Raw genomic sequence first — 11,937 nt, 5'->3', positions numbered from 1 at the left:
ACAGCAAGCTTATAATAGAATCAATACTCCAAGATGAACTCAAGTTGGCAGTAATGTTAACGTTTGAGAAAAAAAAAAAAAAGGAAAACAGCATTGTTTCATATAAAATGATTAATGATCACCAGTGTTGGATAGGATTATGAAATGAGTGCTATGAGTTACATATATGAAAACCTATGATAAAAACATGTGCGCGCAGTACTGTACTTCGCCGCTAGAGGGCATCGGGCAGGAAATGAGGTGACTCCTTAGAAAACAACATCCGGTATTATGATGTTAAAATATTAGGTTTTCTTGCGTGTGCTGAAAAAGTTCAGCAGCAGACACTGATCTCAGACAGACACATTTAAGGGTGAGCGTGTGAACTTTAATGCTTTCATTCTCAGTTTCTTTTCACATCTTCATCATTAGTGACTGTAGATTAAACTAACATAAAAGTACCAATAACGTACTATAGTATTATAATGTTTCTAAGACATGGTACCGTGGTAAATCAGCGGCAGTTTTTTTCAAGCACCTTGGAGCATCGTGTAAATACCATTATTGGTATCATATAGTTCCGTGGTATCATTTACGCAGCGAAAGACGGTTGAAACAAAAATATACGTAGTAATAGTTAATTGATTTAAGTTTTAAAATAAAGCAGAAACTAACGCACGGCTTTTGTAGCACAGAATTATTCATAATAAGGATGGTTTCATCGAATCAGTCCAGGAATTTTGTATTATGTGTGCATATTTTGTTTCTAACTGGTTACATTTCATTTTCCATTTGAACGATTCTGTTAAGATTAAACCGGTAGTAAAAGCTGACGTTCGCATGGGTCGTGTGTGTAAAGTGTGTTTCAGTTGTCAGTGGAGTCATGATGGCGAATCCAATGAGTGTTCAGACTCTGAGTAAGACATGGGAACTTAGTCTATATGAACTCCACCGAACGCCACAGGTACGTACACACACACACTCACACTCACACGCTCACTCACTCACTCGCTCTCTCTCAAATTCAAATGTCAACTTGAAAACAAAACTGGACTCCATTGGACCTCTTGTAATTAACCCTTATGAATGTTGTTCAAAGCCCCATTCACAGCATGTCACCAGTTGTTGTACTGATTGGTTACTAGGCATTCCTAGTTCTACCTGTAACTCAGAGTCTTAGACATATTATTCCATGTGTCATTTGTTAATGTTGACTCAAATGTGCTCAGAGATTTGAAATTTACTTTCTACAGATGACTCTTGACTACAGTCTGTGTCTTAATTTCCATAAAGTTAAGTGTCCTCATTTTCTGCGTCAATAGCAGCACCAAACGGAATAATGGTAATTTATAAACTGATATTGCAAACATTCCCAATGCCTCCTTCTTCCTGCTGCCCCCATCCTTTGCTGAGACAAAGATATGAATCAGAATTGGACATGCACACTTTTTATTTTCAGTTTTTATTTGAATATAAATTTATTGAATATATTTATGTCTTAAGTTCCACCCATGTATGGATTGTTTCAGGAGGCGATTATGGACAGCACAGAGATTGCTGTGTCACCCAGAAGTCTCCACAGTGAGCTTATGTGTCCCATTTGTCTGGACATGCTGAAAAACACCATGACCACCAAAGAGTGTCTGCATCGTTTCTGCTCCGAGTGCATTGTCACTGCGCTCCGATCAGGGTAAGACCAGAGTTTTCTTTTACATTTAAGAACGATCAGATCAACTGCCATTTTTTTGTGCTTTCAATTGATCAGATATTTCTTGCTCACTTCTGCCCTTTAATTATTTTACACTGCAGAAATAAAGAGTGTCCGACCTGCAGGAAGAAGCTTGTGTCCAAGCGTTCTCTTCGTGCCGACCCAAATTTTGATGCCCTGATCTCTAAGATGTACCCTAGCCGTGATGAGTATGAGGCCCATCAGGATAAAGTTCTGGAGCAGCTCAGTCGACTGCACAACAAAGAGGCACTCAGCAGCAGCATTGAGCAGGGCCTGCGCATGCAGGCCAGACACAGGTCACAGCACAGCTAGGAGTGCATATGGATGTCCACTTAAATCTTGCCCTAAAACTTAAATAGTGCCTTCAAAAATGGCAATTCTGTCATTATTTACTCACCCTAACATTGAACATAGAACAAAAATTTTGAGAAATTTTCATATATCAATACAGTGAAAGTAATCCTTCTCGCTGTGCTTTACAGTTAAACAGGAGTACTGTACTTTTAAGACATCTTATTTTTATATGTGAAATGAGTAACAAAGCTTGCACTTTGGCAAAACTGAGAACCCCCCCCCTTTTTTTTTTTAGAGCTCAGCGTGTCCGTAAGCTGCATCCAGAGAGTGAAAACACTACCTTCAGCGGTGGTGAGGATAACGGTGACACTCGTTCACATGTCTCGCACGACTCAGCCCCTTCACACCATACCTCTGCCCCGGCAAGCAACGCTCCGGAGGCCGGACCGAGTCGCAGTAAAAAGCAGCAAATGTCTGATGATTCTGGACCTGAGGCTTTTGGAGAGAGTTGTACACCTCCTGGACAACTGCCAGGCCACGGGCCAAGCTCAGAAATTGAACTTATATTTTGCCCACATCCCCTGCTGGTCAACAACCAACAGTACAGCCAGACAAGGTATAAGGAAAATGCGTGACTGAGGGTATATGGGTAATTTTTTCAGTGAGAGGACGCTTTTACATGATTAATTGTAACAGCTAGGGCTGTGCAATTAATCGTATTTTCAATTTCGATTTTGGCTTCCAACGATTATAAAAACAAGATAATTGAGGTACAACAATTACTGTACCGCTGCTGCATTCCGTTCAGCACGCCTTCCTTTCCTTCACAGTGGTGTGCTTTTATTCCTCCCTAACCCAAACTTAACATCCAAATCAGCCAAATAAGAGAGGGATGTTAAATGCAATATATACTGTTGCTAAACTTCGGGACGTGCTTGATATTAAACATAAACAGTGCTATTATAAGCTCATTAAGCAGCAAAACAGACACTGTTCGCTAGGCGGCCACCTGTGCGGGCGCTCCGAGACAGTGCAGAACGCGCATAAGCAAAGGGCTTCAGATACATGCCTAAACAGTCAAATAGCCAACACGTATATCGAAATGCCGTTTAGGTAAGTATCCTTGTAAATGCAGTCGGTTATTTCTTAAAGGGTTAGTTCACCCAAAAATGAAAATAATGTAATTTATTACTCGCCCTCATGTCGTTCTACACTCGTAAGACCTTCATTCATCTTCGGAACACAAATTAAGATAAGATGGTGCACAAAAAGTATTCTTGTCACTTTATAATATTAAGTTAGAACCACTGAACTCACATGAACAGTTTCAAATATGTTTTTAGTACCTTTATGGACCTTGAGAGTTTGAATGGCTTTGCTCTCATTAGAGGCCTCACTGAGCCATTGTATTTCATCAACAATATCTTAATTTGTGTTCAGAAGATGAACAAAGGTCTCATGGCTGTAGAATGACATGAGGGTGAGTAATAAATGACATTATTTTCATTTTTGGGTGAAGTAACCCTTTAAGTGTACACTGAGAAAGTGCGCGTGTGTATTGCTGCCTTCACGTTATCTGAAATTTGATAATTACCACTTCTGAAGTCGTGATTATGAGCTCATCGCATTCATGTTGTGAAATGAAAGGGTGTTCATGTGCAATTTTTACCTAGGAAAATCGTATTTACCATAATTCCGAGACCTTGTGAAGGTAGCATAACAGTAGGCTTATATTGGGTCCGTGCAGCTCTTAAAGGGACAGCAGCCAACATTAATGATTGCTAAAGTCATTGTTAATCTAACAAGAAAAGACAAAGATAAAATGAATTGAATGAATAACTTTTTTAGTTTTAAATAAGAATTAGTCTATGTTTAATGTATACAACGGTTATTTTACATTTGATTACTTTATTCAGTTTCTGTTGGGTATTACTTATCTAAATACCACTGTTAGTACATGTGAAAAACCTAAATCCGTTTATTTCATTTGTATTTTTGTTCTGTTGCATTTTTTGTCTGCTTTGTTTGTAATTAGTTTCTTTTGTTCTTATTTAATTGACTGTTTGTCTTCTGTAGCTGTTTTTAGGACTTTTTACTTGCATTAACCTAGTATTAGTTTTTAATGAAGTAGTGATAATTGTGAAATTTCACTGATATTTAAAATTACTCATATCATGAAATAAGGCTTTGATCATATCACCCACCAATAATCGTGTTAAATAATTGTGATTATGAATTTTGCCATAATCGAGCAGCCCTAGTAACAGCATAGTAATGTAGAGAGATATTTTATTTGCTCATTAACCTCAAAGCTTCTGCAAAGAGTGTAGACGAACAAACAAGTTCAAACAATAGGGATAATGTATAGTCATCTCAGCTTTTCACCACATGAATAATGACAGGGACATGAAATATTGATTTGAGGTGCAAGATGGCAGCAGCTGAGTTTCAATGAAACAAGAAAAAGCGCATCCAATCACATTGTGATACGAAAGAAAAGAAACTAAAGAATCGCTGGCCTCAAATACCCAGATGAGTGTCGTCATACAATGTTTCTATTGACGATAGTCATTATTGGGGAATAACTGACCTCAGAAAGTAATGACTGACCAAACAGAACCAAACATTTCAGAGAGCTGTGTATTACTGTGTATTTTTACTTTTTTTTTTTTTTAAGTACTTACTCTTAAAGCTTTATGGATGGAAATGTAATTATGGGAATGAACATACTGGGAGCTACATTCTCCTTTCTGCTCTCAGATATGTCAAAACCACAGCCAATGCCACAGTAGACCACCTCTCCAAATATCTGGCTCTCCGCATTGCTCTGGAGGACAGTCAAAGTGAAACGCAGGCGAACAGAAACATGGAGGGAGAGCCAGGACCTACCGGCAACAGTAGTCTGCAGGATGTCAGTGAAAAACAGTTTACAATCTACATCAGCACAACAGGAGGACAGTTCTCTGTGAGTCATACTGCCATCAGTACTCTGTTAATAGACAAATCAGAGTTTGGCTTGTCTTATCTTTAACGTTTCTGTCTTTCAGACACTAAATGGCTCATTGACTTTGGAGCTGGTGAATGAGAAGTTCTGGAAGGTCTGTAAACCTCTGGAGCTCTTCTACGCTCCTACACAAGACCAGAAGCAGCAACAGAATCAGACCCCTCAACAGGGGCAGACAGACGAAAGCCAAGGAAAATCATCTGTAAACTAAAGGCGAATAACGATCTCTTTCTGCAGATATATTCAACTGTGACTGCAACTCTTGATTTTAGAGACAGTCTATCAAGTTCACCACACTACTCCTGCACAAATACATGCACCTCCTGTCTATACCAGTGCTACTCAAAACCCCACCACTGCACATTTTGGATATATCTCTTATCAGACACCTCAATTTTGGGTTTTGCAGTCTCTACTAATGAACTGCTAAGTTAAATCAGGTCTATTTCGATGAGGGAGACATCCAAAATGTGCAGTGGTGGAAGGACAGTTTAAAGAAGTACTGGTCTATACAACTAGTCAATCCACACCACCTGAAGGACTGGAGATCATGTAGATCAGTGTTGCCCACACACTTTTTTTTTGTAGCGTACAATAGCAAAGCAGTTACATAGACAAGGCAATAAAGGTACATTTGTAGAAACTAAGGGTTTGTCCCAATAGCTATACTTGTGGACATTTCAGTGTGCATGCAACAGGAACAAAGTGTGTAAGTCTGAGGTCCAAAAAATGCCAAAGCTTAGTTTTCTTAACACACTAAATCCACACTTTGTCTAATATTGGATTGCAGTTGTTTCAAACTAAGCGCATCCCATCATTTATTATCATCAGGAACTTGCATTGCCCAAAATCGTGATATGTCAAGAAAAACTTTCCAATGCAAGTTAAATCAATTAGATACTGCATATAATTTGGCAGCAAAAAGAAAAATGTTGCAGAGATGTGTATTTTGTAAAATCTTTGCAACTGCTTTTTATCACTTAAATTATAAGCACAATTAATACATTTGTTTTGTTACAAATAATCTTATGAACAAACATTTAAATCCCCCCCCCCAAAAAAAGAAAGAAATGTAAATACAGCTTTGTAAAAACAAAGTTCCATGGTTTTCACACCCACTTAGGCCAAATACATGCGATACATCTTGCAAGCAGACAAGTGATCATGCGCAAAGACTGAAAGTGGGTTTATTAGGACAGACCCAAAATTCAAGTAATTTGCAGATGTTGTATTGTGGCATGTTATAGAATCTCAGCTTATTGTAGTAAAATTACACATGTATAAATATTAATGAGGAGTCAAAAAACTACCTCTGGACAGACTACTGAAGGGTCTGAGGGTTCTTGGTAGCAGCAACCTGTGTGTGTGTATAGCCAAGAGTGGCAATGCATTTGTATTGTTTGTTTTTGTTCATTGATTCATATAATCATTTAATGATTTATTTTTTACCATCACTTAATGTAATGCTTCCTGCTTTTCCCCCTTGGATTGATTCAAGATGTTTCTGCTTACTGTTTAGATACCAGACAAAACAGCTTCTGATGGGATCTGGGTATGTTTCTGATTATGTCATTACCAAAGCAACCCATATAGATCAATTGGTTATGTCTGGAAACACAGATCTTTTTTGATCACTTGCAATTAAGTGTGGACAGTCTGAAAAGATCTGATTTAAGAAGAAAAATTTTTTTCCTGCAGTCTGAACATAGCCTTTGTGGCACAGTGGATAGGATCAAACCTTGGATGACTGTTTACAATAATCAAATAGACTCAATATAGTCTTAATTTTTAAATAGAAGTGAATGCAGTAACATGATCACAAATAATCAGACTAATCAATTGAAATCTATTTACAACCCTAATATTAAATTCATAACTGTTTTGTACAAGTTTTTCCAAAACACCAAGCTGCCTCTGGTTAGAAATGACTGATACAGATCTCTTAATAAATAATGGACACCTTTTGCTTCATGCTAATGCTTTTGTAGGTTTTTTTTTTTTTTTTTTTAATTTATATGAATTACGGGAACATATGCAATCAGAATAGGATAAACTGATGTAGTGGCTCTAACTGGTTTATTTTGACATTTTACCCTTGAACAAATACTGCCTTGCTTTTTTTCCCATCAATAAAAAGACATTTATACTTCTCTACATCACTGTTGAACTTGATGAATCTGGCATCTTGTCTTCTTAAAGGAATAGTTCACCCAAAAAGGAAAATTCTGCCATTTACTCACTGACACTCACCCCCTTTACTATGGAAGCCAATGGGGTCCTTTAACTGTTTGGTTAACCAACATTCTTCATAATATCTTTTGTGTTCAGTGGAGGAAATTCATACAGGTTTGGAACAACTTGAGGGTGAGAAAATGACAGAAACTGACTTTTTTGGGTGAACTATCCCCTTTAACTGCTTTCTCAGCATTAAAGTGTCTTCCAAAAAAAAAAAAAAAAAAAAAGATCAGTATCATAACTTGGTTTGTTGTCCAAATGGAGAATTAACAGATCGTAGATGTACAACTATTCCATGAACATGGATTCTGCAGAATTCATAAATTGTACGTTGTAACTGTCATATGTTAGTAAAAAATTGCAATGTTTGTACAATGTTCAGAGAGAAAAAAAAAAAAAAAAAAAGCATAGAATCACAAATTTAGTTCAAAATGGAGACCAAGACACAGAATGGCTGAATGGTTCAGTTTTATTTTGAGTTTACTTCTTCTTGGACACACCCACAGTACGACCGCGACGACCAGTAGTCTTGGTATGCTGACCACGTACACGCAGACTAAAAAAAAAAAAAAAAACAGCAAGTAAAAGAATCACATTAAGTGATTGGTCATAAGAATTTTGAACATATGAGTTGACCAATAAAGATATCATGACCATTATAGTTTATCATTAAAAGTCATTTCAAATGCACCCTGTACCATATTTCATTACTGGACTTGATGGTATTAGTGTCCAATGTAATCAAGGCTATTCTAACAAGTGTTGCATTTATACAAGGCACTGTATCTCTGATCATGAAAATAATTTCCTCATTAGTTCTTTATTTTCCTAAAGTCGATGACAGCAATTAGTTATTTCACTGTATTGCAGGAAAGCATTTGCAGTGAAACTCACCCCCAGAAGTGACGAAGGCCACGGTGAGCCCTGATCTTCTTCAGCCTCTCCAGATCTTCTCTCAGTTTGTTGTCCAGACCGTTAGCGAGGACCTTGGGAAAACCACAACATTAACCATCAATTTCCTTGTTGTTACAGAAGTAACTTTTACAGTGTCCTTCACATCTATTGCAGTCTCAAAGTTGATAATACCTAGATCATCAAAATTGACTGCTGAACAAAAATTCCTTTTTAAACTTTGGAACAGTCTTCCCACCATTATTTGGGAAGCTGACACTCTGTCAGTTTAAATCTAGTCTAAAAACACATCTCTTTACCTGGCATACACAACACATTATCTACTTATATAATTCAAATCATGTAAATAGTTAGCTGCATAAAATAGGTCAGCTGGAACTGGGAACACTGAAGAACGGTTTTAAAAATGCTCATTAGGGGGCATCAAGGGCTAAACCAGGGGTATCCAAACTTTTTTAAAAGGGGGCCAGATTCAATGTTGTGGACACATATGGGGGGCCAGTTCCTTATTTTTTTAAAAAAAAAAAATATATATATATATATATATATATATATATATATATATATATATATATATATATATATATATATATATATACAAAAAAAGGAGTCTGTAATTTGGCCTTTATTACTTAATTTATTTCACTTTTAATGTAGACATATTAAATGAGTTATTAACCTACATTTCTAACAAAATACCACAGTTACAGTTAGTGTTACCACAGTAATTCCATGATTAACGTTGGTGAATTGTTGGTTGAAAAGTATTCTAGCTGGATCGGCTCAATGTTTCTTCTGATTTGCACGTTAGTGTTGTTGATTCAGTTAGCAATGTTTCAACTGGCTTTAAACTGAATTAAATCAGAGAGAGATTTGCAGCTTGTACCTGAGACCTCAACACCGAACTCGAACACTTCTCACTGGCTGTTTAGTGGTCGTGTAATCGAGACTCAGCAAGTAAACATTTATGAGCTTGTGAATTGCGCAGCGTGCACAAGTAGCGCTGTTTCGTTTCGCGTTGTTTCCCTGGCCTAAAATCTAGTACTGCCACCTTGTGTTGACATTGTGAAACTGTACGGTTTGTCAATTATGCATGGTGGGCCACATATAATATATTTTAATAGGCAAGCTGCAGGCTGTTTTAAATTCATCCCCGGGCCATAGTTTGGACACAAATGCTGTAACTTTTGATTACTTTACGCCATCACCACAAAATTTGATCCAGATGCAACTCACATGTAGGAGAGCTTCAAATTATTTATTTTTTATCATTTCCTTCCTGAATTATTGCATGTGAAATAAGATATGTAAAATCAATTTTTTTTTTAAATCAGCAGTTTCTTAAGCAATTGTAAATGTAATTTTATATTTTCTAAAAATTTAAGAAGTGTTTTATCAAATGATATAGTCTCCTTGCAATACATTATAAAACCCAACCCCCAAAATCCACAAAAAAGGTGCTCCAATCATACCTGACTGTATTTTCCATCTTTAATGTCCTTTTGTCTGTTTAGGAACCAGTCAGGGATTTTGTACTGGCGAGGGTTCTGCATAATTGTCACCACCCTCTCAACCTGTGCCACAAACAGAGCAAGTTGTTTTTGTTATAAGCATGTTATTTGCAGTCACACAGAAAAATGTAAAAAGCAAATGACTAAAGATCTGACCTGGTCACTGACACATTTCACAATTGGATTTGATTTCGATTCAGAAGCTTGCGATCTGATTACCTTCAATTCAGTACTAATTAATTTGAGGCCTATCAGGTACAGTACATGGCAAATTTCCTCAAGATTATTTATCAAGCTATCACGTTTAATTTACAATCTTCTGGTCACAACTGAAAGCAGACCTGTGAAATAACTTGTATCCATCGGGCAGGCAATAATGTAAAGTAACAATAAATAAGTAAATTAAAAGTAATGAAGCAGCAGCCAAATCAGTCAGCAGGACATCAAAGGGCTTGTTGCATAAAGCTAGTTGAACAAACTGAGTTTCAGAGTAGGTTTGGAGTTGACAAATCCATATAAATCCAACTTTGTTTAGATCAGGATCAACAGGCTCACAGCACTCAGTGTACACATTCAAAGAAAGAGGCCTTAAAGGGATAGTTCACCCAAAAATGAAAATTTGATGTTTATCTACTTACCCCCAGGGCATCCAAGATGTAGGCGACTTTGTTTCTTCAGTAGAACACAACCATTGCGGTCTGTCAGTCGTATAATGCATGTCAGTGGGAACTTCGTCTATAAGAGTAAAAAAAACAAACATCCACAGACAAATCCAAATTAAACCCTGCGGCTCGTGACACATTGATGTTCTAAGACACGAAACGATTGGTTTGTGTGAGAAATTGAACAGTATTTATATCATTTTTTACCTCTAAAACACCAGTATGTCCAAATGCCCTCCACATCCGGTTAGTGAGTTTTGAATGCGCTCTGACAACAGAAGTCATGTCTCGCACTCATTGAAGCAAAGCGCGCGCAAGATCACTTCCGTCATCAGAACGCGTTTCTTGACCTCACTAACTGGATGTAGAGGGCAGTTGGACATTTTAGAGGTAAAACATGATATAAATACTGTTTGGTTTCTCGCACAAACCAAACGTTTCGTGTCTTAGAACATCAATGTGTCATCATGAGCCACAGGGTTTAATTTGGATTTGTCCATGGATGTTTTTTTTACTCTTATAGACGATGTTCTCACTGGCATTATACGACTGACAGACCGCAACGGTTGGAGTTAAAAATCATTATTTGTGTTCTACTGAAGAAACAAAGTCACCTACATCTTGGATGCCCTGGGGGTAAGCAGATAAACATCAAATTTTCATTTTTGGGTGAACTATCCCTTTAACGACCATGCATTTATTGTTTTATAACTCCGCTAAAAAAATTAAAGAAAGAATCTTTTAACACTTGTCTACAAACCCACCTCATCTTCAGTGAGTTCTCCAGCCCGCTTGCTCAGATCAATATCAGCTTTTCTCAGGACCACATGGGCATATCGTCTTCCAACACCCTGTGGAGTAAATGTACAGAATTAACTTCAACAACTTCACTGGCATTGCAAACAGAATTGCTGTTAGTTTAAATCGCCCACCTTGATGGCAGTGATGGCAAATGCGATCTTGCGTCTTCCGTCAATATTCGTGTTGAGAACACGAAGGATGTGCTGGAACTTCTCTGGAATTACGAGCGACTGGGAGAAAACAGACCGTCACCGTGTGAGAAATACCGCGCCATACCCTCCCACCCAGAACAGTGTAAAAGTCTCATTTATTGACTTTTGAGTGGAGTAAGTAGAGTTCTAAACTACAGTTCGGTCTAATGTAACAACACTGACTAGCTTACTTACTAGAAACATTTACAATAGTTCCTCTGTTTTATGCTAAACACAAACCAAATAACATAAAAATATAAATGATAAACTTCTGCATGAACCTTCAAAATACTGTGATGAATCTATATCTTTTTGAAGACTTGAACCGGCGCGGACTGAACACGGACTTTCTATCACTCATTTAAGCGTTAGCTCTATATTGTAAGCCTAAAATATAAACGTATAAACATTCTATATGCATAAAAAATACTAAATGTTAAATCAATACTAACATAAACACACAAATAAAGGCGATGTTCCCAGATTTCATGTCAAATACTGAGGAATTCATTTCATACTCACCATCTTGTCCGCTGGTTCCGCGCAAAGAGGAAGTGATCACGATCTCGCGATAATTTGTCCACTCGAAGTTCGAACCTTAACAGGAACAGATTCCGTC

The 11,937-nt window shown here is 37.3% G+C and overlaps 2 protein-coding genes across 2 annotated transcripts; one reads left to right on the top strand and one right to left on the bottom strand.

The window, feature by feature from the left end:
• The first annotated feature begins 262 nt into the window (after positions 1–262).
• Positions 263–8,141, top strand: LOC137002195 (E3 ubiquitin-protein ligase RING2-A-like). The gene is made up of 9 exons (XM_067361700.1): positions 263–352; positions 839–943; positions 1,509–1,669; positions 1,789–2,004; positions 2,298–2,618; positions 4,763–4,967; positions 5,050–5,219; positions 6,526–6,558; positions 8,112–8,141. Exons 2-7 carry the CDS (start codon positions 863–865, stop codon positions 5,215–5,217), a joined length of 1,152 nt encoding a protein of 383 aa, XP_067217801.1. The 5' UTR covers positions 263–352; positions 839–862; the 3' UTR covers positions 5,218–5,219; positions 6,526–6,558; positions 8,112–8,141.
• Positions 7,693–11,898, bottom strand: rps18 (ribosomal protein S18). Its single transcript, XM_067361701.1, has 6 exons — positions 11,841–11,898; positions 11,259–11,357; positions 11,091–11,177; positions 9,626–9,727; positions 8,136–8,227; positions 7,693–7,797 (listed from the first exon to the last, which is right to left on the bottom strand). Exons 1-6 carry the CDS (start codon positions 11,841–11,843, stop codon positions 7,722–7,724), a joined length of 459 nt encoding a protein of 152 aa, XP_067217802.1. The 5' UTR covers positions 11,844–11,898; the 3' UTR covers positions 7,693–7,721.
• Between the last annotated feature and the right edge of the window lie 39 nt (positions 11,899–11,937).

Source organism: Chanodichthys erythropterus, chromosome 15 (genome assembly GCF_024489055.1).
Source record: "Chanodichthys erythropterus isolate Z2021 chromosome 15, ASM2448905v1, whole genome shotgun sequence".
Taxonomy (NCBI): Eukaryota; Metazoa; Chordata; class Actinopteri; order Cypriniformes; family Xenocyprididae; genus Chanodichthys; species Chanodichthys erythropterus.
Note: the sequence above shows the minus strand (reverse complement) of the source record. Positions and strands in the feature narration are given on the sequence as shown.